The sequence below is a fragment of the Anser brachyrhynchus genome (assembly GCF_964034855.1).
Source record: "Anser brachyrhynchus genome assembly, chromosome: 2".
In the NCBI taxonomy this organism is placed as follows: Eukaryota; Metazoa; Chordata; class Aves; order Anseriformes; family Anatidae; genus Anser; species Anser brachyrhynchus.
The window spans coordinates 55093138-55119202 of NC_137695.1; the positions used below are offsets into that span (position 1 = coordinate 55093138).

The 26065-nt window shown below is 38.7% G+C and overlaps 1 protein-coding gene across 2 annotated transcripts in view; it reads right to left on the reverse strand.

Moving 5' to 3' along the window:
* The window catches only part of NFX1 (nuclear transcription factor, X-box binding 1), a 61809-nt gene that overhangs the window by 31178 nt on the left and 4566 nt on the right, over nucleotides 1-26065 (reverse strand). For both annotated transcript variants that reach the window (XM_080578127.1, XM_080578126.1), the window contains exons 2-12: nucleotides 18823-19869; nucleotides 15388-15549; nucleotides 13799-13876; nucleotides 11453-11558; nucleotides 8573-8644; nucleotides 6411-6550; nucleotides 5229-5328; nucleotides 4878-5095; nucleotides 3673-3770; nucleotides 2529-2559; nucleotides 305-387 (exon numbers count right to left, since the gene is read on the reverse strand). In XM_080578127.1, coding sequence (XP_080434253.1) covers nucleotides 305-387; nucleotides 2529-2559; nucleotides 3673-3770; nucleotides 4878-5095; nucleotides 5229-5328; nucleotides 6411-6550; nucleotides 8573-8644; nucleotides 11453-11558; nucleotides 13799-13876; nucleotides 15388-15549; nucleotides 18823-19869 — 2135 coding nt within the window. The remainder of the gene's footprint in view (nucleotides 1-304; nucleotides 388-2528; nucleotides 2560-3672; nucleotides 3771-4877; nucleotides 5096-5228; nucleotides 5329-6410; nucleotides 6551-8572; nucleotides 8645-11452; nucleotides 11559-13798; nucleotides 13877-15387; nucleotides 15550-18822; nucleotides 19870-26065) is intronic.

Consider the following 26065-nt stretch of genomic DNA (forward strand, 5'->3'; position numbering starts at 1 on the left):
ATCACAGCTTATAGTTCTTGTATTAAATGATCTCTCCCTTGTCCATTTTCCCTGGAATCACTGGACCAACAAAAAGCACCTCTACTGCATTTGCATGGAATGTGTTTTTGCAATTAAAAAGATACACATAAAATAAATGCTGCAGAGTAAGTGCGCACACAAACATTTGGAGCACGACTAATACTGGAAATAGGGAAGATGCACAAAAATGCAAGGATGCAAAAGCAAAGAAGTCTTTCCACTTCACAACAAAACCAAACATAGTTTACCATGAAGAGTTTTATAAAACCACACAGGCACTTACCACACAGCAAACTTCATTACACTTGTGTCGTCCACATGATCTTTTTTTGTTGCATCGCTTGTCACACATGAATGTAATAGCAGCTATTACAGAAAAAAAAAGACATAAGTCATGACTTGCTTTTTCTCATGCTGAGAACAAAAGCTGCAGTCACAATATTATGCTAAGGCTGTTACAAGACCTGGTCTAAAAGACAGTAATGCAGAGTAAGTCAGCATGCAAAAAATTAATCACTTGTTCAAAAGGATTTTAGAACGCAGAATAAGTGAGACTAGTTTATTTCACATTACTCTTTATACCATAAAATCTGCAAACAGAACACACAAAATAGGATACCCTGATACACTGAAGTATCACAAATACAGTTTAAGACTGCTCAAATTGGTATAAGAGTAAAAATATCAGCTAAATACAACTACTGCTGATATGGTGATGAAACTGGCACTACAGAAATTTTATCACCATCTACAGGTAACATGAGTAATTACTTCTGAATTCTGAAGAGTAAAGCCTTCATAGCCAAAAGCTCAAATTAGGAAATATACATATTACTATCCTGTAAATAAGTACCTCAGTATGATAGGAGTCCATCAAGTAAACAGTTTCCCTATATTGAGATTCTTCAAGAGCTTTAAAGGTTAGATAGCATAAAGATTAGGTTTTGCATGTGTGGCCAATTGCTATGACTTCTCCAAGCAAGTATCCTCACCGTTCTGGATAGCCAACAACCATCACAAAAGACAGGAAATGCAACAAAGACAACATTTAGTGACCTCCTTCCACAGTAGCTCAGCTAGATACAGAGGATTACTACTGTGGTGTAGTTAAACTAGTGTTCCAGGTCTCCTAGCTTTCTTCCACGAGTGGGGTGATGTCTGGAGTGGTGGGAATGGCTGGAAACATCCATCCATCCTTCCTTTCATTTCCCTCCTCTAAAATGACCTCTCTTGATCACCTGCAAGATCAGCAGATAACAGAGTGCTCCCTATGACTGGCCATTTGGTGTTCGTGAAGCAATAGTGCAGTAATTCTACATAGAGCAAGACTGTGACATCTTTACCTATTTATATTTATCAGCCCTAGCAATGCCCTTTGCATGAAATGCTGCTGTAATCCAACCTGCAAGGCCATTCTCAAGGAGTTCCAGTCAGTGATGCTGACAAAATAATCTTAGTCAGATTCTTTAGTTTGATACAAAGGTAAACTGATCAACTCCTCCTTTGGTTGAAGGCCAAAGAGCTTTCAGAACAGATTTCAGGAGCTTTTTTTTTTAAAAAAAAAAAAGTCCATTTAACATAAAACACAGTCTATCAAAATTTGAGAATGAAAAACTGGAGACAGTATATCAAGACAGAGAAGAGCAAACAGCTAAGGAAAATCCCAGACAACTGGAACTGAACAGAATATCAGAAAAACTCAAATTAGCTCAGAAGTTACACCATCTAAAATTCTGTAATAGAAAAAAAAATCCAAGATAAAAACGTACTGCAGAGATACAAGATCAGTGTCAGAAACCGAAAAATGAAGATTAACAGTCTGCTTGTTTCTGAGATTTGCTTAACATTTATCTTAAAGTGAACAAGAAGATACTAACACTTCTAATAACAAAATATATCAAAAACAACCTCCTCTCTCACTTTGATGTAGGTTTGTGCTTTTCCAGACAGCACCACTTCCATGGAGAAACTCTTCTATGAAGTGGTTCGCTTCAAATTCACCCTCATTGAGCTGAATTTTGAGATGCTACATCCAGAATACCCTAAGTGCCAAATTCAAACCCTCTACTGAGCTCCTATATGAAGACCAGCAACATACAACTATGAAGCAGAATGAAAGCTTCCATTTCTACAGGAATTTGGACAAGAACAGAGAAGCATCATTACTTTGTATCCAAGCTGTACAAGATGACGCAAAGACGTGCAGGATGCCAGGGGGCAACCTGTTGAATAGAAAGAAACTGTTCAAATTGAAATAGAGCTTGCTTGGAATGTTCAAGATCAAACAGTGTGGAAAATCTTTCCTTGTTTAACAGATGGATAGAAGGGAAAGACATTTAGCAGCACCCCAAGAAATGACCAACTTGACATAGAAGTAATGATAAAAGCAGCAGTATTGATCAGATACTTGCCAACTTCTTGAATCAAAACCAAAATTAATATGAACTGCATCTCATTTTTTAAACTTTGAAAAAAAATCATATTACATATTTAACATATTATAATACCTTTATTCCTGAGCAGAGCACATGGGACTTCCTAGAAAACAAACAGGGAACAATTACATTAGAACAAATGAAACAATTGAAACTCACTCATCTAGAAAGCACCTAGTCACATGTGATACAGAAAAAAGTTTTCATGAGCATAACACATTTGTACAGGAGAAAGGAACAAAAATTGGAAAAAAAATTATGCATTATATCACATTTTAATTTTCACTTTTAATCTTGACCTATATTTTTTTCCTTATAGATTCAACACCAACAAGAACTTGTAGTTTAGTATTCCTCACTTAATTCAGTAGGTAACGCTGTGAAGTAATAGGAACAGGATTGTCCTATGAAACCAGAAACCTGCATGGAGGACAGCAAAAGAGCTCTTCTAGAGAGTACTAATAAAACACACAAACTTGTACTTTGACAAACTGTCCCACAAAATGCAAGTCTGACTTGATTCAAAAAAAGTCAACTCTCACAACTGAAAATTTTTTATGTAGATAAAGACTTCAACATGAAAATAAAAGGCTCCTGAAATAGTACCCAAAGATTTCAAAGCCATGGTTACACACTGTAGCCCAGTTTAAAAATATATTAATTATTATATCACAGTTGCTGAGAATCTGCTGGGTCCTTACATAAATGTACTAAGAAAGGACACCAATAAAAACTGATAATCTCTCAAAATATTTCAACAAATCTACAATCTATTTATTGCTATACAGCTGTAGTTAGCTTAGTATTTTAGACTACCTTTCTCCCAGTTTACATTACTCTTGGCAAAACTATCATTCTTTGTGCCATATAAATACTGCAGGACAGTATGGAGCTTTACAGCCACCTTAAACAAAGAAAATTCTACGTAAATGCTACAAAAATCCTTCCAAAAAAACAGTGTTCACGGTAAGTTGCCTGTGTAAGTTACCACTGTGTAACTGCCTGGGTAAGTTGCCATGGTAAGTTACCACTTCACAGTATAATCTAGTTAATATATGTTTATCAGATCTAACACAATGCAGACTCTTGCAACTACAGAGCACAGCACATTTTTAGCTTCCTTTTCCTCAACCACTTCAGCTCCTTTTTCTCCACAACAACATCAAAACACACCAAAGACTACCTGCTTCCATAGTCAAGCTTTACATGTGCTCACCTTTTTTTTGAAGCCACACCTACAATAAATATTGGATGTTTGAGAACATGGTTTACACTCTCCTTCATGGCAAAGGCTTTCACATGTATGAAGGAACTCTATCAAAGTGAAAATACAAAGATTAAAAATTAAAGAAATAAATTACATGGTCAGGAACTGGGAGTTTATTAGGAGCATCACAGGTCACAAATACTATGCTTATGTGCAGTGGGGTTTCTAAAAAATAACATTTTCAGTCAAACAGGCATAAAAAGTTTAAGGACTTTACAATACATTGTTTTATGTATTGTGGCATTACATTGCCATTATTTTCAACTCTATAATACTGAATATATAGACTAAAGTTTCAGATCAACAATTAACATTGAAAATGTATACATATTTGTTGTGTTTCATTAATGCATAAAGAAAAAACCCTGCGTGATAATATCCTTACACAAGTTCCAGGAATTTTAAATATACACATTTTTCTTCCTTTTCATCCCAAAGGGATGACTTACCATGCATAACCTAGTAAGTGAAATATGAAGGTAACTGAAATTCCAGTAAAATGTAAATTACCCATTCCCTTTCCAGTCGTGGTCTTTAGACAGACTGAATGGATCAATCATTAACAAGCCCTTATTTTTTCAGCACGAGACTCTCTATTCTCTACAAGTGTAGCAATTTATGACTAAATAAGTGGCCTTATAAAAATTAGAGCACTTCATACAATCTCACAGTTAAATATACTTCAGTAACCTAATGCACTCACTGAAGTACCAATTTGCTTCAATTTCCACATAACTTCTTCCTTCCAATCGCCTAGTGCCATGTTTCATTTTGTGGCCACAGTAAATGAGTACTTATTAGAGGCTTCTGAACAAATCAAAATAATTCTTCTCTACTAATCTTCACATGAACCACAAAGACTTAAGGTGGGCTTTTAAGAGACCTCAGAAAATATTACTTGTTGGAAATTCCTACCACTCTTTTCCTCTACCAATACAGAAGTCCACATAACAATAACTAGTGTTTAAATTTTGTTTAATGGCTTCTAGACAAATACATTTACTCATTTTAAAGTATAACTTCGAACAAACACAGTCTCTCTCACTCAATTTGTTAATACCCAAATCACTAATAAAATATTTCAGAAATGAAACAGAAGTTACTTTTTTTTAAATGAGAATTCAGAATATTCTGATGGAGAAAGATCTAATTACCATAGCTACCACAAGAAAGAGGTTTGCCACATGTTTTTCCACATGACGGGATAGGATCTGTGCATATTTTACGTTCAACACATCCTAGTTCCAGTAACTTGCTGAGAGGAGTCTGACCACAGGGACAGCGATACACTACTTGTGGAAGTCGTGGACAGAGCTGGCAAGGCTGAGGATGGCATATTTGTGTACAGTTGTGCCTCCCACAATTTAATTTTCTGGAAAAACAACAAAAATAACAATAAAAACAAATAAAATGAAAAAGGCAAACTACCTAAGAATGACATGATCATTGAGTGTGAGTAAAATGACCTTTTTTCTTTTCAAAAGTCTAAATTACAGTGACCTTACTTGCCACATGTATTCTGGCATGAGAAATTCCCAAATCCATCAGAGAATTCTTCCTTTGTCCCACACAATACTTCTTTAAAGTTGCTTCCACAGTAACACACTAAAAGAAAGCAATATTCCACAGAAAACAACATAAGAAAGTATCAGTGACAAAACACAGCAATACAACAAATACAAAAAGGAAAATCTGGGAAACTTATCAGTCAGTTTTCAGAAGTACAATGAAGTTGCTCTTCTTTAGATTTAATTCAGCAACACAGATTTCTCAGTCCTACAGAGGATGGAATTCCTCTTTTATTTGTTTTGGCAAGGAGAAAAAAAGCTGAATGGAAAGCTCTATTCACACAAAAAGCTTATTTATTAAAGCAGTACACATATACGTACCAAGTTAAGTATTACCTTAAATGTCAAGAAAATTGACTTACAATTTTCTACATAAACTGTTAGAAAAATTTTATTTGCTTTCGTATACTGGCAGACATACTTGGACAATTTAATTGCCATTCGAGATCAAAACACAAGTAGTTTGTTGAAATGTGTTATGCTATGATTCTTTCTATTCTTTTTCCATGTACTATTAAATCTTGGAATTAGGTCACAAGATTAAGTAGAATCATAGGATAATTCAGGTTGAACGGGCTCTCAGGGGTCAGACAGTCCAAGGTCTTACTTAAAGCTGAGTCAGTGATAAGATCACATTACTCACAGTTTTACCCAGTTGGGTCTCAAAAAAAAAGTTTTCAAGAAAAAAAATATCTCTATAACCAGCTACAACACCTCAATTTAGCCTACTGCCTTGTCCTCCTACCATGCACAGCCTGGCTCTGTCTTTTTGATTACCTCCTATCAACTCTTGAAACGCTTTAGTCCCTCCTAAGACTTCTAAATCTAACAGAGTCTAGTTCCACCCATCCTCATAGAGAGGGTGCTCTAGCAACCTAACCATCATTCTTGTAGTTCAAAATTCTTCTAATCGTGTCTATATTCCTAGTTAAATAAATAGCGATTCTGACAACTTTTACAATTTTTACATATTCTACCAATTTATTTTTTTTTCTTTTTCTTTTTTTTTTTTTTTTTTTTAGGTAAATCACTTGCTTCTTGGTACTGTTTTTTCCGCCCCTCTTGTTTTCTTAGTACGCATATCATGAGTGGATATGCGAAAGGCATTCTGTTACTTACCTTGCTGTACTGTTAGCTGGCAAGGCGAACATTTTCCTGCATGGCACACCTGGGTACAGCTGTGCTTACCACAGTTTAAAGTATTTCCACATACATTAGAACAATGAATTTTTGTTGATTGGCCACAACGAACTGAATGACTGCAGAAGAATGATGTCACAGTCTGTTAGCTACCTTAAAACTATAGAATATTTATTAAAAAGCAAAATACTGTTTCAGTAAAATGACAAAGCCTTTGAAAAGGCACATAACTTATTAAAGAACTGTTAGGAAACATTACCCCATTTGTCCCATTTGTGTTTTTTTTTTTTTTAATAAAGCATGTCACTATAACAGTAGCAAGTCTACAGAATTTTCTCTCAACAAAAAGGAAAAAAGCAAACCCTTTAACTTGAACCTGAAGTATGGTTATGCATTTGGCCAAAAGAGCAGATATTTTTATTACAGACATCTTCCCGATAGCATATATGTTCTTAAGTCCACTGAGCATAACGAATATAGTGGTATGGGCGTTAATAGTGAGTCAGCAATCTATAGAAACACTTTTTGCAATTAAAGAACAATACTATTCCCTGTCCAGTTCAGCGTGGCCTGAATTCATCTCACATCGATTGCAGTCACTTAATTGAGAAAAGGTACAACAACCCCCTGCAATCTTTTTCTTACTTTAATACATCTTATCTTTTTTTTTTCTGTTATTTTTTGTATAGGATGCTTGCAAAGGTTATTGACATAAACTGCATTTTATTGTAAAATATTATGGCTCTAAAGCTTAAACGTTTCTTAGTCTTGATACAGTTGCAACAACTGACTTTACCCATTTGAGTCTTCTTGGATTAATAACATATGACCAAAAGACATTGTAAGGCTTCTCCAGAAAGAGATATATATTTTTTTAAAGTAATACCAAAGAGATCAAATCAAATGTCTTGATAGCATTAATGACTTCATGTGCACGTCAAAAATAAAATAAGCAGAGCTGAAATCCAGAAAAGAAGAAAAACGTATGTGCGTGGGGGGGAATAAACGGACACTGTTTTCCGTTCTGGCCTGCTAACAAACTTATCTTACACAGTAACTGTAAAATGCGTATGTGAAATAGCAACTTTAAAACATCTTGAAGTCTGAGGTGCCATGCATCTTGGATGCTGATACAGTACATATGACAAAATCTATTTAGAACCAAGTTTTAAATGTTAAATGCAGTATTATAAAAAAAACTGCAATCTGGTGGCACTTGGGAAAAATAATGTTCAAGGTTGTTTCATCTGTTAAAGTGTTAATTGCAAGGAATAGCAAGAATAAAAAGAAGTAATCTTATCATATAAATTAAATTCAGTAACCTATAATTAATCCATTTTCCACGGAATACAAAGTGCTTTCAGCTGCAAATACTTCCACAGAAACAGCTGCACCTTCTTTTAAATAAGTAAGGTGATTTAATATTACATCCAAACTTTCAGAAATAATTGTAGAAGTCTGTAAAACACTTCTAGACTAAGAATGCTGACACTGAAATAGGTTTTTGTTTTTATTCTTGAAATGAGCACAGGCAAACGTTTAATTACACAGAATCAGTTATGGGAGCTATAACTATGTCTCAGAACAATTGAACATGAACGATCACAAAGTATGGGCAGTACGTTCTTGCTGTTGACAATGACACTACATGCATCAAACATGCAAGGAAAAGACAGACTTCAAGACTGGAATATACTACAGGCTACCCTCTTGCTAGTCATACAGCTTCCCAGAACTGTATACATTATATTTGAAATTATTTCTGTAATGGAATAAATCAAAATTACATTCAATTTGGACAGAAAAGGTGTGAACTTTTTCCTACTTCTTTCACTGGGTCTCCTACAAAAGAAAATAAATACTAGAATGTGACTCCAAAAAAAAAAATCACGTCAACTCAGATTGCTTGGACAACTCTGCTCCATGTCCCAACTTTTTTTTTTTCTTAAAATGAAAAATAATAGCTTTTTCTTTTAATATAAACTTCTCCAACTGATTTTAGCACATAAATAAAAGCTGAAACTCAGAAGAAACTATATAACATAAACCTTAAATAGACTATAATACAGAAAAAGCATTATATAAACTTTTAATGAACTATTATTACATAAGCTTTTGTTTATATAACGAAAATTTTCTACCTTGTTTGTCCACATTCACATGTCTTTGTCACAAAGGCTGGGCATGAAGGACAAGGTCCTGGATGGCACAGGCTTAAAAATAAGTCATAAAAAGCAAACAGAATTGCACAATTAACTCAAACTTCATGACACTCCTACAGAAATAAACCACAGTGACCCAAAAATACAGACTTTTTTTTTATGGAGCAGTACATTCTGAAAACATCATACATGAAGCCTTTACTCCTGCAGGACATTAAAGCACTTTAACTCATGTAAAAATAATCGAGATGGCTACAGTTGTAAAAGTCTCAAACACTTTAATACAATGATGTTGAAGGAAAAGCTTCATATTCCTGTCAAATTAATAGTAATGTTGCTCCTTATATATTTAGCATTTTACACTTCAGCAACAGGCATGCATCAATTCAACTGTGTTCATTCCTCAAACATTACATGCCCAAACCATTAACGCGTTTTCTTTCTTCACTGATCAACAATTAAACCAAAACTTTTCTATGAAGTTTCTTCTTTTCCTTGGTGGCTTTATCTTTCAACTCAGTAAGAAATGCACATGCCATTAGGTTCAACATTTCTAACTCTGCCAATAAGAGCTGCTGTTCCCCTCGTATAAGGTAATGGTTTATTACCTACATGGGAGATGCAGAAAGTCTGCCTCAGTTTTCTTTCTAATCAGCAACTGCAATTTCCTGTGTGTCACAAATGCCAGTCCTCTACTTGAATAGCAGATCTCCCCTCCTACATCAAGAAACACTAGATGGTCCCCCCACACATTTAAGGGCTCTATAAGGCACAGACAAGCCTAGGTTTGTAAAATTATACTTAGCTAATTTGTCTGTGCTTTTCCCTAGCCAGCTCCCAGTCCCCTTCTTTTGCAAATACAGCAACTTGCATGCAGAGCAGTTCTTATAAACCAGAACTGGCCAGTCCAGATGTCCTATTTTAAAACACAAAAAAGTCACCCCAAAAGAGAAAAAAAAAACAAAACAAGCCAAACAAAAACACTGAAAAAAACATCAGCAGACTACCCAATTACAGCACAATTACCAAATTCCCCAAGTACAGTCACTATGCAAGGACAAAACAGTACATCTCTTGTCATAGTCAAGAGCAATATAACTGAGTCATATCAGAAGTTCATCAACAGTGATCTGTCTTTATTCTTATCTGTAATAAGAGACTGCAGCTTTATAGCAAGCCTTCTTCTGACCTACTGTCAGGAAAGTACCACATAGTTAATTTCCATGTCTACAAGTTTTGCTAATGTGCATTTCTGAGGTAGTTTTAAATGAGACTGTGTCATTTTATTACTACAAACAGAACTCTAGTAATGCCAAAACCAGTCATTTGAAACCAAACTTCTGACTTTAAAAATAAGTATTCTTTATGGATCCCTGTAGACGTATGCAGTCACACACTACTTCTCTAACAAGTAGCTCTGGTATTAGGTTTATGCAGAAGCTACAGACTACAGAACTTACTTAACCAATACTTAAGAGTTAAGAGAGATTCAAAATTCATTTAACCCTTTTACACAGGTACACAGAGAAATTGCAGAAAATTTTCTTTAGATGATAAAGACTGATGATACCTCAGTGTTTTAGTGTGTTTTAAGGGACAGAGCCAAAAAAAAACCAAAACACAAACAACTGTGTTACAAAATAAACAGAAAACAAAAAAAAAAACAGATGCCAAAGACCTCAGTATTAAGTCCTGTTCAGTGCATTCATAGTCTTATTTTTACTGAACCTTGATTCTCTGTCTTCAGCACAGATGATTTCTTTCACAAGCTATTGCAGTTATATGCTATTCTAGAGAACTGGCATACCATAAAGGTTGTGATGATAAATGCAGCTAGACATAAGAAAAATTAAACTTATATCTGCCTGACAGTAGAAGTATTAGATTTGACAACAGAGCCCCAAAAGACTTTCTGCAACTGTTGTGAAGAAGACTACAGCACCAAAGACCTACGAAGGAAAACCAGACATCTAGGCTTAAACCAGTACAGAGAACAGAGAGAAAGTTTCAGTTACTGCCTTTGTAAGATCTTTTTCAAATGCTCTCAAGGCTGTTGATAAGTCTGTCATTACAGACTTATCTTCATGTATGTCAGATGGAGACAGATACACTAAGAACAACACAATTTTTCTGACTAGTAAACGTTTGTATATTGAAAAAGCTGGCCTCATGCTGTTAATCTTGTGGATACAATATTACAACCACACTGCTAAAAAAGACCTAAGGAAAACATCCAAAACTGAAAATAAAATTGGTCTTTACCTCTCTTCAGGGAGTTATACAAATAAATGTTAACAAAAACAATCCAAGTTACATATACTGATTGAGATCTCCATAAGGATTTTGTTTCATTAGGCTGGTGGTTTGAACAAACAGATAAAGGCATTACATATAATGCCTTCTAAACCTCAACAGTTTACAAGCCAAAAAAAAAAAAAAAAGAAAAACAAAGAATAAAAGTGAGTGGACCTTCAGTCAAATCAAGAACCACTACTATTTAGATTAAGATATACAAGTTCCATTACAGGAAAAGAGGCACCTAAAATCTCTGGTGGAGACATTTAAATTACTTCTATTCACTATTTTCTTGACTTCAACAAAAGTTCGTGAAACCAAGTTATGTAGCTGGTTCAGCTCCTATAATAAGATTGAAATGTTGATACAACTGTTGCATCTGACCTCCTGTACATCCTCTGATATGAATTCACTTTACACAACCACATATAGCCTCCATTTCTTTCAAGCTTCAGTTGAGCTATATACCAGATACACCTGTAGGCATATCCTACAGTCAAAAAGAATTCAAATACAGTCTTCAGAAGTTTTCTGAAGTTCAATAGTCACATGACATTTACTTACATGTTACAAAGATGTGGACAGTCCAAACTCTGTCTCTTCTTTCCACAAAGCTCCCCACAGCTATGCGGAATTTCATTTCTATTCCATTCGGGATTGTGTACCTTACCTAAAAAAAGGTCAAAGTCAAAAACATGTGTATTGACTTGAGTATAATATTCAGTTTGGGAGAAATATTAGATCAAAAAGAAAAAAATGTATTTCCAATACTGAGTAATCTTATTTGAAAAACAAAATAACATAGGATACTTCATGTTTTTTTTTTTAATCTCATTGCAGATATATACTTAACATCTTTAAAAGTAAATTCCACAGGAATATCAAGCTCTAGAAGATTCTTTCCTTCTATACTCTCAGCAGGCACTTAGGTAGTTGTTATTTGACATCAAACTAAACTAACAAAACACAAGAAAGTGAAAAGGTCCCTTTAGTTGATCGGACTGCATAGTAGGTAAGAAAATTAAAAGGTGCAACCCCCTTGCTGCCTCAACACAGAAAAATAAGATACCATTCCCAATACGTAAGATCTAGCTAGTACAGAGATAGAGCATGGGGGCAGCACGAAATGACTGTGCAAATTATAAAAGTGACTTCCCTAAAAAGAAGCAGATTCTGCATAAACCTTAACTGTTGACATTTTCATGAATGCAGTAGGAAGTCTTGAACAAGAAGTGCTAAATCCTTTAGGTTATACTCATGGAATATATGAGGCTTTCAGGTAAGCACTGAAACTACATTTTAATTGATCTGACATATTCTTAGCAAATCTTGTAGCTCTAAGAGCATGAGATGATTGTCCTGGTTAAAGTTAATTACCACACTTCATCACAAAGGCAAACCTAATTTGGCTGTCTGCAAGAGGAGCAACTGAACTAGTATTACAAATTAGAGCTGCAACAATTAAGAACACCAAGAAAACGTATTTTTAGTGACATGACTCTTTTAGTACACCTATACTGTAAGTAGCAAGTTAGAAAAGTATGAACACACAATATGGATGGCCTTTATTCACCAGGAAAATCCTGAAAATTGGAAGATTCTGAAGAAAAATAAGCCAGGAATTTCCCCCATGCAATAGAGAGGAAAAAAAATTAAAGCCACCACCAACAACAAAAAAACACAAGGCTTGACCACACTCAGCAGAAATCCAGTATTCTGCAACAAATACAAGACAGACTTGCATAAGCAGCTGGTTAAGTCCAAATGCCCTATCTATCATCAATGTAAAATTATCTACAGATTAAAGGTTTATGTTCCAACATGGTGCTCTGCTAATATTGACCCTGTGGACAACCTGAGGTTCATACTGTAGATCTCTCAAAATTATGTAACAGTCTAGAGACAAATCAACTTAGCCTAGCCAGAATCTTTCTTATTTAACAGATGGATGACCTGTCTTAAAGGTAAAACTTTCATCTGGAATCAAAACAGTCATTCTACCTGAGTTATTAACCCTGTACTAACAGTGTTTCACACATTTCAAATGACTGTCATAATAAGAACTCTAAATGTCTTAACCTGAAATTGCATTGTTCTTAATTGACTCACTCAACCATTTAGATAAAGAGAATCTCAGGTAAAATTGTTACCTATTACAGTGTAAATTTAGTTTCTTTAAGATAAGTTCATTGACTGGCTCTATTCCAAAATAAACTATTTGGTAGGAAGTGGGGTGAAAATTTCTAGTGCCACGTTTACTGAAGGAAGGGAAAGCTACATGAAATCAACACAAATTTCGGAAGGGTAAATCCGAAACAATCTATCTACATGTATGCAATTAAGTAACATCATTTATTTATCACTTCTTGTCACATACCCATGGCTTAGTGGATATTCCACTCAATTTCACCTACCTTTTTCATTAAACGTGTACCTACATAAAAGTCTGAATAGTCCTAATACTCTTTTCTATTTAACCTGTATGTGTCCCTGATAAACGTAAGTAACAAAACTGCTACATTTATACAGTCACTCTTGTTTTCTTACAGTAACATCAGTTGTATGCTTGAGTTATATATTATCTGGGTGTATCCTGGCCACAAAAGCAGACATAAAAGATACAGGTTATTTCAATCCTCCTACAGAAGGAAAGCTTTTAGGATAGAAGCCCAATTCTAGTATTTTTATATAACTACATAAAAGCATATATAAATTATGATTTGTTTTGATGTTTTAAGCAACATACAGGGGTGTGATTTTCTGTGCAGCAGCCTTCCAAAATCAGTAGTTTTAAACAAGGTTAAATTTCAAGGACGTAGGCAAAGGTGCAACAAAACAGAATTAAAAAAAAAAAAAAAGAATCAAAAGGACAGAACTGTTTTTCTTTGTGAAAGCCATCAAGAAACTCACCACAGAAACAAGTGTAAGTTCTAGGAACTTGTGTAGAAGCATTCTGACAAGCCGGACATCTCCAACCACTATTACCATCTGTAGATAAAAAATTAAAGATAAAAGTGACTTGGAGTAATTACAGGAGCTAATTGGTGAGCCTAGAATAAGTACAGGAAAACAATAGGAAACTATATGAGAGTAAGCAGTGAGAAAGCAGGTTAACAAAAAGGAAGTTTTTACAGTATCAACATAAACACAGCAGTGGTACTTCATCTGACCTGACAGACTCATACTTTATATAGAAGCAAGAACAATTTTTTTTTTAAATTGTACTTCTGTTATCATGTTCCCTGTTATAAGACAACAATCTACTTCACAGAATATTGACAGTCTTCACCATATCTGAAGATTTGAGAAAAAAAGTGTTAAAATGTGGGAAATGGGCAAGAAAAATAAAACCACCCACAGACTTAAGCAACACCTGTACTTTCTTTTCATCGTTGTCTCATGTTATGATTTTACATGTATTGCAGAAGACCAGTTACATATCACTTCATGCCCTGAATAAATTAGTGCTCTATAAATGAGAATAATATATTTTATTTAAATGGTGACTACACCTAGCTATTGACATGGACTCTATTCTTTAAGCTGGTATTTTATTAAATAATAGTTTTCTTGCTTCTTTTTTTCAGGAAGGTGTTGGTTGGTAGCAATGGAAGGACTTCAGTGTAAGGAAGACAACATTCATGAAGATGTTGACTGCAGTGTAAGGAAAGCAACATTATGACGATGTTTTCCAAATTCAGTACCTATCTGGCTAGGAACAAATAATCATTTAGGTTGGAAAAGACATTCAAGATCATCGAGTCCAACAACCAACCTGACATAATGAGTACCATCACTAAACCATGTCCTGTGATGACATTTGTGAAAGCGTTATTGGACACAAATTGGTTATATCAATATAAGCCGATTAGCCCTCACTGTTTCTCTTAACCAATCAATTTAGATGGTGTATGAATATATGCTCATGTTCATGCTCAAGACCAACTTCCATTTCCTTACCAAGATTTATTTGAGTGCTGTAAACTTGTAAGCACCTTATGTGGCTGCTCCCAAAGCCAGTATACTAACCCCCAAGGGATTCCCTATAGTATTATTTTGTACAGCATACTAAGCCATTACATTACAATGCAATTCCTTTCAATCCTTTTTAAAAGCAGACAACTAATGCTTGGAGTACTGCTTCTGTTGGACTTCTAAGTCAAGCACAGATGAGAGAACATGAGATTTCTTGGTGTGTAAAAATGCAGACAGAACTTTGCATCTTGATGCAATGATTTCATTGAATGATCTTGTATTTACGTATCCAAAAACAGAAATCAGTTTTAGCCACAATACTGGAAAGTATCAAAACAGTTAAGAGGATTATATGAAGTACCCAAAGAACCCTGAAAAACACATTTCTGACTTAATATATTTTTAGGCTTACTTGTTACCTTAAATTAGACACCATTTAGAACTAATTTTCCAACACAGAAAACAAAAATTTTTACTATTACATATATTTGAGAGAAAATGTACATACGAGAGAAAATATCTACCTTCTGCTTGAGAAGCCGGTGATCTTGCCCATTTCTTAATGCAGTTCAGGTGGAATACATGGTAACAATTTTGGCAGCTCCACACAGGGGCTACTATTCGGACTACCTCACAACATACCATACACTCATACTTCTCTGTGGTCAGCTGCTCAATCAAGGACCCTGCAAATAAAATATATTACTTACATGCAAAACATCAACTAGCTAAGAAAAAATAAATCCAAGATTTCATGTAAATTTTAACAGAACTTCTTTTTCCTGTGTGGCTGTGAACAAGGTATTATTAGCTTGCCCCTGGAAAAGAAGTGGCAACAATAATTTCTGTTGACAAACAACAATCATTGTGATCTTACAAAAGAGTTAATGGTTCTTAGCCTGCAAGTTTGAGGTTTTACACATTTTATATGAAATCATAAAAGTTTACCTATATATCATTTACATATATATCATATAAAGTTTACAACAAAAACCTTGAAACTTATCAACTGTAGGAGTCTCATTCAAAACTAAATTTCATTCCCATCATTATTTCTGGAAGACCACAAAACAAATATTAACAGTGCTGTACCTGCGTTATATAAACCAGACCCTCATAAATTTCTTTAGGAGTGGAATTACTGGGAAACAATAGCCAAAACATAGGGCCTTTTGAGCCAAATGAAAGAATTTGAAAAAGGATCTTGAAAATAAAGCAAGAATTCTAAATGAAAGATGAAACAGCCTGAAAACAGAGTTAGATGCACAAATATAACAAAGGTGCCACATAACTTCAGTTCTGCCAGATTAACTCTCCCACCAAGTCGAAGATATCAAATACATCTCAGAAATACTATTTGACCACAGAATTTTAAAATCTCTTAATTACATAGCTTTCACATAGTTTTTACAAGGGAAGTTAGAACCCATAACAAATGACAAAAGAAAAATGACTACTAATTCAAAAATGTTCTGTACCACGCATGACTTTGAGAGCATGACTATAGATGTCTGGAAAGTTGAAAGTGTGTATTGGGATATGTGGCACGGCCTGGGTACCAGGGGGATGCAGGGATGGCCTCTGTGAAAAGAATGCAGAAACTGCCCCATGTTAAATAAGGGCCAGTTTCAGCCAGCTCCAAAGGGACCTGCCGCTGCCCAGAGATGACCCAATAAGCAATGCTGTTTATGCCTCTGTGAGAGCACTATTTAAGAGAGGGGAAAAAATGCTGCACAACAGCAGCTGGGAGAGCGAGGAGTGAGAAACAGCCTTGCAGGCGCCAAGGTCAGCGAAGAAGGAGAGGGAGGAGGTGCTCCAGGTGCTGCAGCAGCAGTTCCCCTGCAGCCTGTGGTAAGGACCACGGTGGTTGGATCAGGCTGTCCCCCTGCAGCCCACGGTGTACCACGGTGGAGCAGGCTTCCACACTGCAGCCCATGGAGAAAACCACAGTGGAGCAGGTGGGGCTGACCTGAAAGAGGCTGTGGCCTGTGGAGGACCCCCACTAGAGCAGACTCTGGGATGGACCTGTCTCCCACAGAGAAGAGCCCACGCAGGAGCAGGGGTCTGGGGGGAGCTGCCGCCCGTGGGGGACCCGTGCTGGAGCAGTTTGCACCTGGGGATGGACCCCGTGGTACGGAGCTGTGTGGGAGCAGTTCTTGAAGAGCTGCTGGCTGTGGGCAGCCCCCGCAGGCTCAGTTCGGGAAGGACGGCATCCCGTGGGAGGGACCCCACCTGGAGCAGGGGCAGAGAGTGACTGAGAAGGAGCGGTGGAGACAAAATGCTACAGACTGACCACAGCCCCCATTCCCTGTTCCCCTGCGCTGCCCAGTGGGAAGATGTGAAAGAGGGTGGATGGGGTGGAAGGTGTTTTCGTTTTTTTTTGTTTGTTTCTCCCTGCTCTAGCTTGTTAGCAATAGGTAATAAATTTCTCTAATCTCCCTATGCTGAGTCGGTTTTGCCAGTGACAATAATTGTTGAGTGACTTCCCTGTCTTCATTTCAACCCTTCAGACCTTTTCATCGTATTTTTCCCCCTTTCCCTTTGAGGAGGGGGAAGTGAGAGGGCGGTTGTGGTGGAGCTCAGCTGCCCGGCTGGGTAAAACCACCACAAAGTGTTCACAATATTTACCCTCCTTAATATGATACAAGCACTTCTGAGCATCTTTTCTAGCCATCCTGCATCAAGCACCACAAGATTTAGAATTAACTGTCATATCTGCTTTCAGTACCCTATGAATTTTACCTGCTGACAAGAAAACAACCAAGATGAAAACTTATTTTCTTACTCTTCTCCAGGAGACTAAAGCTATATTGCTCTCAGAAAGGATGGTTGTCCCATAACAGTTAAAAAGATTCGGTCCCCCTGAAAATAGTGGCAGATACTGTTTCCAAAACAGCTCCCAACTAAAGCATGAAAAGAAGTATTGCCAATGTGGCAGGGGAAAGATCCTTACATTCCCTGTAAAAGATCACTACCTCTTTTTCTGGTTATTGCATATGATGCTCTTCACTTAAGGACAATATTTGGAGAAAAATTGACTACCTTTAATTTTATGATTCAAGTAGAACATCAAATTTCATGCTTCTGAGTTTTTTAAAGCTAGAAAAAGCATCAAGGAAATTCTTGATCCCTGAGCATCTCGCAAGGGAACAAAGCTTCTTACTGGAGCTATCTTATGCTTCCTGATTATGCTACTACTTTCTAAGCTCTGAAGAAGAAAAATCTTCACACAATTCCACAGCACAATCAAGGTAATGAGAATTAGTCTACCAATCTCCCATGTAAGAATAAGAACTTGCTATCCAGGTTAAACAATTTCTGGAGAAACAGAAACCGGTACTGTGGCATTGAAGAAATTCAGATTTCCATTGCATATTTTAAGTGCCTAACTGTATGAGTTGCCACAAAATTCACTCAGGCAGTGAAAACTTAAGGGTGTGCTTTTCACCAACAACTGCACATGGTTCTACTCCCAACTTCCAAAACCAGTATCTAGATACATTTTACATTTCTAATTACCTTTTGGTACTACTGTTGTAAAAAAATATGAAAATAATCCAGTTAGGAACAGAATGCAATTCTTCTAGCAGGGATTTGTTCTCCTCTTACATAAAACATAAGAAAACTTCCTCCACAAAAATGAATTATCCCTCTCAAGATCAAATGTTCAGAACACCCACAACATATGTTTTAACACAATGCCTGATTAGGCCATCATTTGCAGTTTAGTAGAGTTTAGTAGTAGAACAAACTTTTAAAAAAAAAATGTTCTCTCTAGTAAACTTACGGGACATCTGCCCACCAGAAACCATGAGTTTACCTTTAGTTCTACCTGTGGAAACTGATACTGGCCTGATGTGAAATAATAAGCATCTTCAGCTAGTCAAGTGTGAAGGCAGTTTAAATTATTTAAGATCATATATTTCATACCATAGTACACAACAGTCTAGAATGCTTACCTGTATGAGTTTCCTTGTTTTTTGGTATATCACTTTGCTTCTTCCAGTACTGGGTCCAGCTGAAATGAAGGGAAGATACCTGATCCCCCTTTAGCAGGAACTTTCTTCCATTACATCTGACAGAGTCAGACAATTCATGCTTGCTCTCACTGGTCAAGTTTTCATCATTTTTGCAAACAGAGAGTTCTTTCTTCCTCTCATTTTTATCTTTTGGAGTATATGCATGTGAAGACTTCTTACCTACTTTTGTATTTTTACTACGATGAGAATCATGTCTTCTCTGACACTCTTTTTCCACTGGGGGTTTATTCCACACAGGCTTCCGGGGATATCTTTTGTTTACATAATTGTAGCCTTTCTGCTCATCCCCACTACCATTCGGTGCCTCGCAGAATGCCTTTCCAACAGATGATTCTGAAGAGTCAGACTGACTCAAATCCAAAGATGGAACATTTTCAAACAGCTCTACTTTCTGTTTAGAGTTTATTCTCTTTTCTCGCTCATGTACTTGCCTTCCCTTCTCCCTGAAACCTCTTCCAGATGCATGCATCAAGTGCGTTTTCTTTGGCTTTGCTCCTCTGCTATCTGCATTAGGTACATCCCTGTCACTCTCTGAAGAGAGAAGGTCATTATATCCTCTAGGAGGTGCTCTTCTTCCATGTACCATTGCAGCATCTGAAGTTCCTGGACTTGCAGCAGTATCAGTAGTACTTTGTCTTACCTTATTTCTAGCACATGTGCTATCATTTCTTGATCTGTGCCACCTCTGGCTTTGAAAGTAGCGATTTTTTGAACTTTTAGTGGTACCAAAATATTGGTGAAAGTCTTGAGAATTCCCATACTGACTTTCAGGATTAAGAACACCACAATGCTTTGTGGAAGAGTTTTCAAAATCCGTAGCTCTTTCAGACAGACCAGAAAATGGTAAACTATTTCTACTCTGATTACTGTTAGATTCTTTCCTATCTTTATTTACCCAGTTTACATCTGTAGATTGTCTTTCTCCTGAAAGGGAATCAGGGGCATCAGGACTGAGATTCAGTGCACCTAAAAAGCAAAAAGACAAAAAATAAACACGTCTTTAAAAAAAAAAAAAAGTTATACAGGCAAAGGCCTAAAAGTTTAATCAATTGCAAGCTAGACAGAACAACTAAAAATCAGTTTCTAGAAACTCAGGTTGAATCATACAGCATCTTGACTTCTTTAGACAAAGACTGTGATGGCCTAGAGTTAAGAACACAAAAAAAGCCTAAGATTTAAAAAAAACAAACACTTGAAGCATCACTGCATGTATAAACATGGTATACAGTGTGATAATCAGTGTTTAACATGGGCCTAAGTTTCCCCTAAGACATTTGCATACATGCACAAACCTGAAGGAAAAGAGGTCCTTTGCATACAGTTTGAGATTTTAATACGACACAGAACTTTGAATATAAATAATATTCCATCATCTAAAGAGCAGCAATAGTCAATGCTTGCATGAACTCTGATTTCACTGTTTTATACACAGGTGCATTAAGTGGCAGAGGGACTACACATGGGTAGCCTGTTTTTCTATTATGATGTAATCAAAACGAACCATGCTTCTCCTGTAGAGGTCTCTTCCTGTCATTTCTATGACTGAAGTGATAAGAAAGAGGTGCATGTTAGAAACCCCATCTAGCTCAATTCTGAAACTTATTCTCAACAAAAAAGCCCTGGAGTGAAGCGGGACCAAATGAAAGATGGTTAATACTCAAGGATCGGCTCCTCCAGACTCAAGCATGGTCCATCCCAACGAGCAGGAGGTCAGGCAGAAGTGGCCAAACTCACAAAAAGGAAGTGTACAGGGGATGGAAGCAAGGACAGGTAACCTTGGGAGAAATGCAGAGAAATCATTAGAGCATCCAGGAATGAAGTTAGGAAACCTGAAGTCCAAATGGAATTGAGTTTGGTCAGGAATGTCAAAGACAACAAGAAGGGCTTCTGTAAGCACAGAGGTGACAAAAGGAAGACTAGGGAAAATGTGGGCCCACTGCTGAACAACAAGAGGAACATCATTACACAGAACAGGGAAAAGGCTGAAGTACTGAATGCCTTCTTTGTCTTGGTCTTTCCTAGAAAGACTGGCTTTCTGGAATCCAGGCTCCTGGAGACCAGGGGGAAAGACTGCAGCAAGGAACATGTATCCTTAGGGGAAGAAGATCAGGTCAGAGCATACTTAAGCAAACTGGACATACATGCTTCCATGGTTCCTGATGGGATGCACCCACAAGCTCTGATGGACCTGATAATCACTGTAAGGCCACTCAAAAATCCTTGGTAACTCAGAAGTGCCTGAAGACTGGAGGAAAGCACATGCCCCTCCTACCTCTAAGGAGGAAGACACAGAGAACTATAGGCCAGTAAACCTCACCTAAGTTCTGGGGAAGGAACAGCTGATCATGGACTTTCCAGGCACATGAAGGACAAGAAAATCATGACGAAGAGTCACCATGAATTCATCAAGGGGAAGTCATGCTTGATCAACCTGATAAGCTTCACTGATGGCCAGATGGATGAGGGGAAAGCAGTGACTATTGTCTACCTGGACTGCAGTAAGGCCTTTGACACTGTCCCCAGTAAGATCCTTACAGACAAGCTGTTGATGTTTGGGCTAGATGGACAGGCAGTGAGGTGGGTTGAAAACTGGCTGAATGGACAGGCCCACAGGGTGGTGACCAGAGTCACAAAGTCTAGTTGGAGCACAGTAACTAGCAGTATACCTCATTACGGGCTCCAGTTGTGTTTAACATCTTCATTAATGACCTGGATGATGGGGCAGAGCGTACCCCCAGCAAGTTTGTAGATGACACAAACAGAGGGTCATGCTGCCATCCAGGGGACCTTGACAAGCTGGAGAAATGGGCTGGCAGGAACCTCATGAAGTTCAACAAGGGGAAGTTCAAAGTTCTGCACCTGGGGAAGAACCACCCATGGACCATTTTGGGGTCACCCACCTAGAAAGCAGCTTTGCAGAAAGGGACCTGGGAGGTCATGGTGGACACCAATTTGTATGTGATTCAGCAATGTGTCCTTGTGGATAAGAAGGCTAACAGTATTTTGGGCTGCATTAGGGAAAGTACTGCCAGCAGGTTGACAGAGGTGATCCTTCCCCTCTACGAAGCACTGATGAGGCCACACCTGGAGTACTGCGTCCAGTTCTGGGCTCCTCAGGAACAGAGACACACTGGCATACCAGAGAGAGCCCAACAAAGGGCCATGAAAATGATGAACGGACTGGAGCATCTCTCCTCTGAAGGAAGGCTAAGAGAGTTGGGACTGTTCAGCCTAGAGACAAGGAGGTTCAGGAGGGATCTTATCCAAGTATATAAATCCCTGAAGGCGAGGGGGTAATAACAAGGACAGAGCCAAGCTCTTTTTAGTGGTGCACAGTGAAAGGACAAGAGGCAACAGGTCCAAAACTGAGACACAAGAGCTTCCCTCTGAACATTAGCAAACACGCCTTCACTGTGTGGGTGCTTTTTGAAAGCACCTTCCAAATAATATGCAAGTTTGAAGAAACAGATGGAAAACCATGAACCAGATATTAAAAAACACCTCAATAATATTAATAATTAAGACTTCTTTTTAAAATCATCCATGAATAGGATTCCTATTCTTACTGCCAGCTTTTACATTGTAAAAAAAAAACATACAGCGAAGTGGTAAATTCTACTAACTAAATTGATTACTGTCCACCAAGACAAGAGACAGCAGAATACATACAAAAACACAATAAACAGTAGCTAACTGTGGCTTAGATTTCCGCTGACAGTTACATGTAAATACATAAACCTCCCAAGAGAAAGGAAACATCTACAGCTAGATTCCAGCCTGTATTTCTATGAAATAATCAAGGAAGTTTCATATTCTCAGCAAGATATATTGAATGAAGAGCCATTAAAGGAGGAGTTTTAATAATAATCTTGAGGCATCCAGCTCAAAATTTAGCAGTTAATCAGGTGATCACTAGTTATTACATGCTTTGTTTATATACTAGCTCCCAGGAGAAGGCCAGGTTCATTTCAGGGCAGACAGATGTCATCAGTTTCAAACTGAGGCCTACAGCGAAACTCCTTCACCAACACTCATGGAAGGGCGGGGGCCAATAACACAGGAGAGTGGAAGCTGGCAACAAGGCCCAGCAGGAGGAAGTCTTCCCCCAAAGCCTGAGGTGCTCTTACAGACCTGCTTCAGCCCTCTACAGACTGAAAAGGAAAGACCTGTTGCAGAGGGAGCAGAGCTGAGTAAAGAAGATCAATCTGCTACCTGAATAACAACCAGTGCAATTAAGAAAAGTGACAGGCGATGGTAATAGGTGACTCTTCTGAGAGGTACAGAGCAATCCATCTGATGACCTGACCCGCTCTTGAGAGAAGTCCCCTGCTCACCAGGGGCTTGTATCAGGGACTGCCAAGCTTTATACAGCCTAAGGACTATTACCCACTGCTGCTGTTTCACGTGGGCACCTGTGATGCAGCCAGAAGCAGTCCGAAGATAATCGAGAGGGATTACAGAGCCCTGGGAGCAGCAGTAAAGGACTCAGGAGCACAGGGAGTCCTTTCATCCGTGCTCCTGATCAAAGGCAAGGGGACTGAAAGGGACAGTTGGATCTGGCAAATTAACAGATGCTTACAGGACTGGTGCCACAGACAGGAGTTTGGCTACTTAAACAATGGGACCGGCTTTGAGAAACCTGGTCTGCTAGGGGCTGATGGGGTCCACCTGTCAGAGCATCTTTGAAGAGCATCTTTGGTCATAAGCTTGCCAAGCTGGTGAAGATGGCTTTAAACTAAAGTTGCTGGGGAGGGGAACCTCAATTCATTCTGCTCCTCCCAGTTTGATGTTGGTGTCACCGATGCCCACCCAGAGCCTGGAGAAGGGTCACGGGTCAGCAGGGGAGCACCTGAAGAGCAGCACAAAGGAATTCCGGCCACTCCAGCAAGTCAGCTTCATTCAGGGGCCCAACTTAAATGCCTCTATGATAACGCAGTAGCACGGGGAATAAACAAGAGGAGTTACAGATGTACGCACACCTGCAGGGCTATGACCTCACTGAAATTACGGAAGTATGGTAGAACAGTTCCCATGACTGGAGTGTTGGAATAGAAGTATACAGGCTCTTTAGGAAGGACAGGCAGGGGACATGAAGAGGGGATGTCACCCTCTATGTAGACGAGCAGCTGGAACACATGGAGCCCTGCCTGGGGATGCACCCAAAACGATGCAGTTTAGGATCCTGAGGGCAGTGAGGAGGGAGCACAGCCAGCTCACTACCCTGGACCTCAGGAGAGCAGACTTTGGCCTCTTCATGGATCTACTTGGTACAGTACCATGGGACAACACCCTGGAGGGAAGAGGAGCCCAAGAAAGCTGGTTATTATTCAAGCTAATGCACATGGAAAATAAGGAGGTGATTGGTGACAGCCAACAAATCTGGTGGCCTTCTGTGACAGGGTTACAGCATTGGTAGACAAGGGAAGAGCAACTGATGTCATGTAGCTGGACTTGTAGAAAGTATTTGACGCTGTCACACACAGTATCCCCATCTGGACTGGAGAGACATGGATTTGATAAGTAGACCACGTGATCGATAAGGAATTGGCTGGATGGTTGCACTCAAAATGTCGTGGTCAACAGCTCAATGTCCAAGCGGAGATCAGTGGCGAGTGGTGTTCCTCAGGGGTCGGTACTGGGACCAGTGCTGTTTAACATCTTTGTCAGTGACATGGACAGAGGGATTGAGTGTACCCTCAGCAAGTTTGCCGAAGACACCAAGCTCTGTGGTGCAGTCAACAAGCTTTAAAGGGAAACAATCCACTGGATTGCAACAAATTCAGGTAGCTATCTTTTCACGTTAGTAGAGTAAATTTTGTGAAGCCTTAGGCCACAGTAAGAGCTCCGTATCACCTGAACCTGGTATTCAGTGGTGGTTGAGGAACAGCGAGCAGCATCATGTGGGAGCCTGGGTGGTGCTGATGGGGAAGGGGGGGATGTGCCAACTAAGGATGGTGCCAGATGAGAGCCTGCCCTGGGAGATAGCTGAAGCCATCCTGCCCTGCAACAAAGAACTTCCAATCTGAAGGAACATAACATATATGCGTTGAGAACTGATTAGACTATAGTGAAGATTGTAAAGGTATGGAGGATTGTACGGGAGACAAAGATTGTACAGGTGTAAGAAGCCAGGGAAAGTTTTGAGTGGGGTCCCTCCTTGCAGGAGCGCAGCTCGAGCTGATATATGGGTATTATTAAGTTTTCACTGAATAAAATAAGACTTCACTCTTTGAGTGAATTTTGGATGCCAGAGGAAAATCATTCTAGTACGGGAAACAACAGGTTCCCCTAACATGCTGGAGAGAACAGATGCCATCCAGAGGGACCTAGACAGGCTTGACAGGTGAGCCCATGTGAACCTCCTGCAATTCAACAAGGTCAAGTGCAAGGGCCTGCACCTGGGTTAGAGCAACCCCAAACGCAAATACAAGCTGGATGGAGAATAAATTGAGAGCAGACCTGAGAAGGATTTCAGGCTGTTGGTGATGAGGAGCTCAACACGAACCAGCAATGTGCACTTGCAGCCCAGAAAGCCAACCGCATCCTGGGCTGCATCAAAAGAAGCGTGGCCAGCAGGTCGAGGGAGGCAATTCTCCTTTTCTACTCTGTTCTTGGGAGACCCCACCTAGAGTACTGCATTCATCTCTGGGGCCCCCAACACAAGAAAGACATGGACCTATCAGAGCAAGTCCAGAGGAGGGCCACAAAGATGATCAATGGGCTGGAGCACCTCCACTATAAAGACAGGCTGAAGGAGTTGGGCTTGTTCAGCCTGGAGAAGAGATGGCGCCGAGGAGACCTTACAGCAGTCTTCCAGTACTTAAAGGGGGCCTACAGAAAAGCCAGAGAGGGACTCTTTGACAGGGAGTGTAGTTATAGGACAAAGAATAACGGCTTTGAACTAAAGCAGGTCAGATTTTGATTAGATTTTAGAAATAAATTCTTTACTCAGAGGGTGGTGAGGCACTGGAACAGGTTGCACAGAGAACCTGTTGATGCCCCATCCCTGGAAGTATTTAAGGCCAGGCTGGATGGGGCTGTGAGCAACCTGGTCTAGTGGGAGGTGTCCCTGTCTATGGCGGGGGGGTTATAACCAGATGATCTTTCAGGTCTCTTCTGACCCAAACCATTTTATGATTCTGTGACTCAAAGCAATTCAAAT